This window comes from Trichinella spiralis (assembly GCF_000181795.1).
Source record: "Trichinella spiralis strain ISS 195 chromosome Unknown Scfld1376, whole genome shotgun sequence".
In the NCBI taxonomy this organism is placed as follows: Eukaryota; Metazoa; Nematoda; class Enoplea; order Trichinellida; family Trichinellidae; genus Trichinella; species Trichinella spiralis.
This window is the reverse complement of record NW_003528315.1, coordinates 338-1,461: the sequence shown is the minus strand read 5'-3', so window position 1 is coordinate 1,461 and position 1,124 is coordinate 338. Positions and strand designations below refer to the sequence as shown.

At 35.6% G+C, this 1,124-nt stretch overlaps 1 protein-coding gene across 1 annotated transcript; it reads left to right on the top strand.

The window, feature by feature from the left end:
- Positions 1-437: 437 nt before the first annotated feature.
- Tsp_14037 (putative ubiquitin carboxyl- hydrolase CYLD) lies at positions 438-916 on the top strand. Its single transcript, XM_003369858.1, has 3 exons — positions 438-583; positions 653-791; positions 863-916. Exons 1-3 carry the CDS (start codon positions 438-440, stop codon positions 914-916), a joined length of 339 nt encoding a protein of 112 aa, XP_003369906.1.
- The last annotated feature ends 208 nt before the right edge of the window (positions 917-1,124 follow it).

Here is a 1,124-nt window from a genome sequence, read left to right as displayed (position 1 = left end):
CTCAAAAAAAGCAACTTTACATTTTCTGTCTTGGTATATTATGTCTTGCTATGCATAATAGTGATTATGTTCGTTTTTCACAAAATCACATTACTACCCAAGACTAGAGCAGTGGCCACAATGAAGCAGTTGAATTGATAGTTTCAACTGTGCCGAAGTGTTCCTACATTTAATTGCTAATTCAAATTTCTCATTTCAATGCACATTTTACAGTAGTTGCTTGAAATATGGTTGACGTTGTTTTCATCATTTTTCAAGCTATCTTTTGCACTGTCGGAAAGATGTGGATGTGTTAAGCGTAAGCATGTTGTTGATGCACTGCGTTCGACATCGTATACCCGTTGTGAAAGTGAGCAGTTTTGTTTGTGTTGTAAATATGCTTGTTGTTCAGTGATTTACTTTAAACAGGTATCAGTATGTACGTGCCGACCGTGTGAATGGAATTCCGGCGACTGATTACAGAAATTGCTCCTGACATGAAAGGATTCATGGAGGAGGAGGAGGAGGAGCAGAAAGATGTAGAAGAATTTCTCAAAATACACTTTGGTCGTAGATGTCAAGTGGAGCCGGACATTAAACATTCGTGAGAATTTGTTATTGTTCCTTTGACTAAATCATTATTGACATGGATAAAACATTTTACTCTTTTCAGATCTAATGAAAGTAGCTATTTATTCCAGCTTATCTGCGGTGATCAACAGCCGTCATCGCAAAGCTGCAAAACCGTAGTTAGCGTGCAACAATTATTAATGGAGCAGAATTTTTTTGATTTGAACATTTTATTAAAGAGGGTCTGTGAGGGTAAAGGACTACTGTTTATAAGTATGCGTTTGCTTTATATATTTCGATTTTCATGCTTTAGATTCACACTCGATTTATTCTTCAAATCCCTCGTTATGGTAAAGAACGTCTGTAACGTGGTGTTTTGCCATCATTGGAGCTGGACATATCCAGCATTTTGCTTTGTCGTGAGTGAATTTTGATAATGATTTTCAATTTTTGGCGTCAGTTTTCAATACAACGTTTACAAGGTTTGAGCAGTATATATTGATAAGTTTGCAAAATGAATTTCTTACTTTCGAATTTGACAGCATACTACATTTTAATATTAACAGAAATTATTG

Coding starts and splice junctions, on each gene's coding strand:
- Tsp_14037 (XM_003369858.1), top strand. CDS start 438: ATGGAATTCCGGCGACTGATTACAGAAATTGCTCCTGACATGAAAGGA. Junction 584..652: donor GAGCCGGACATTAAACATTC/GTGAGAATTTGT, acceptor TACTCTTTTCAG/ATCTAATGAAAGTAGCTATT. Junction 792..862: donor TGAACATTTTATTAAAGAGG/GTCTGTGAGGGT, acceptor TTCATGCTTTAG/ATTCACACTCGATTTATTCT.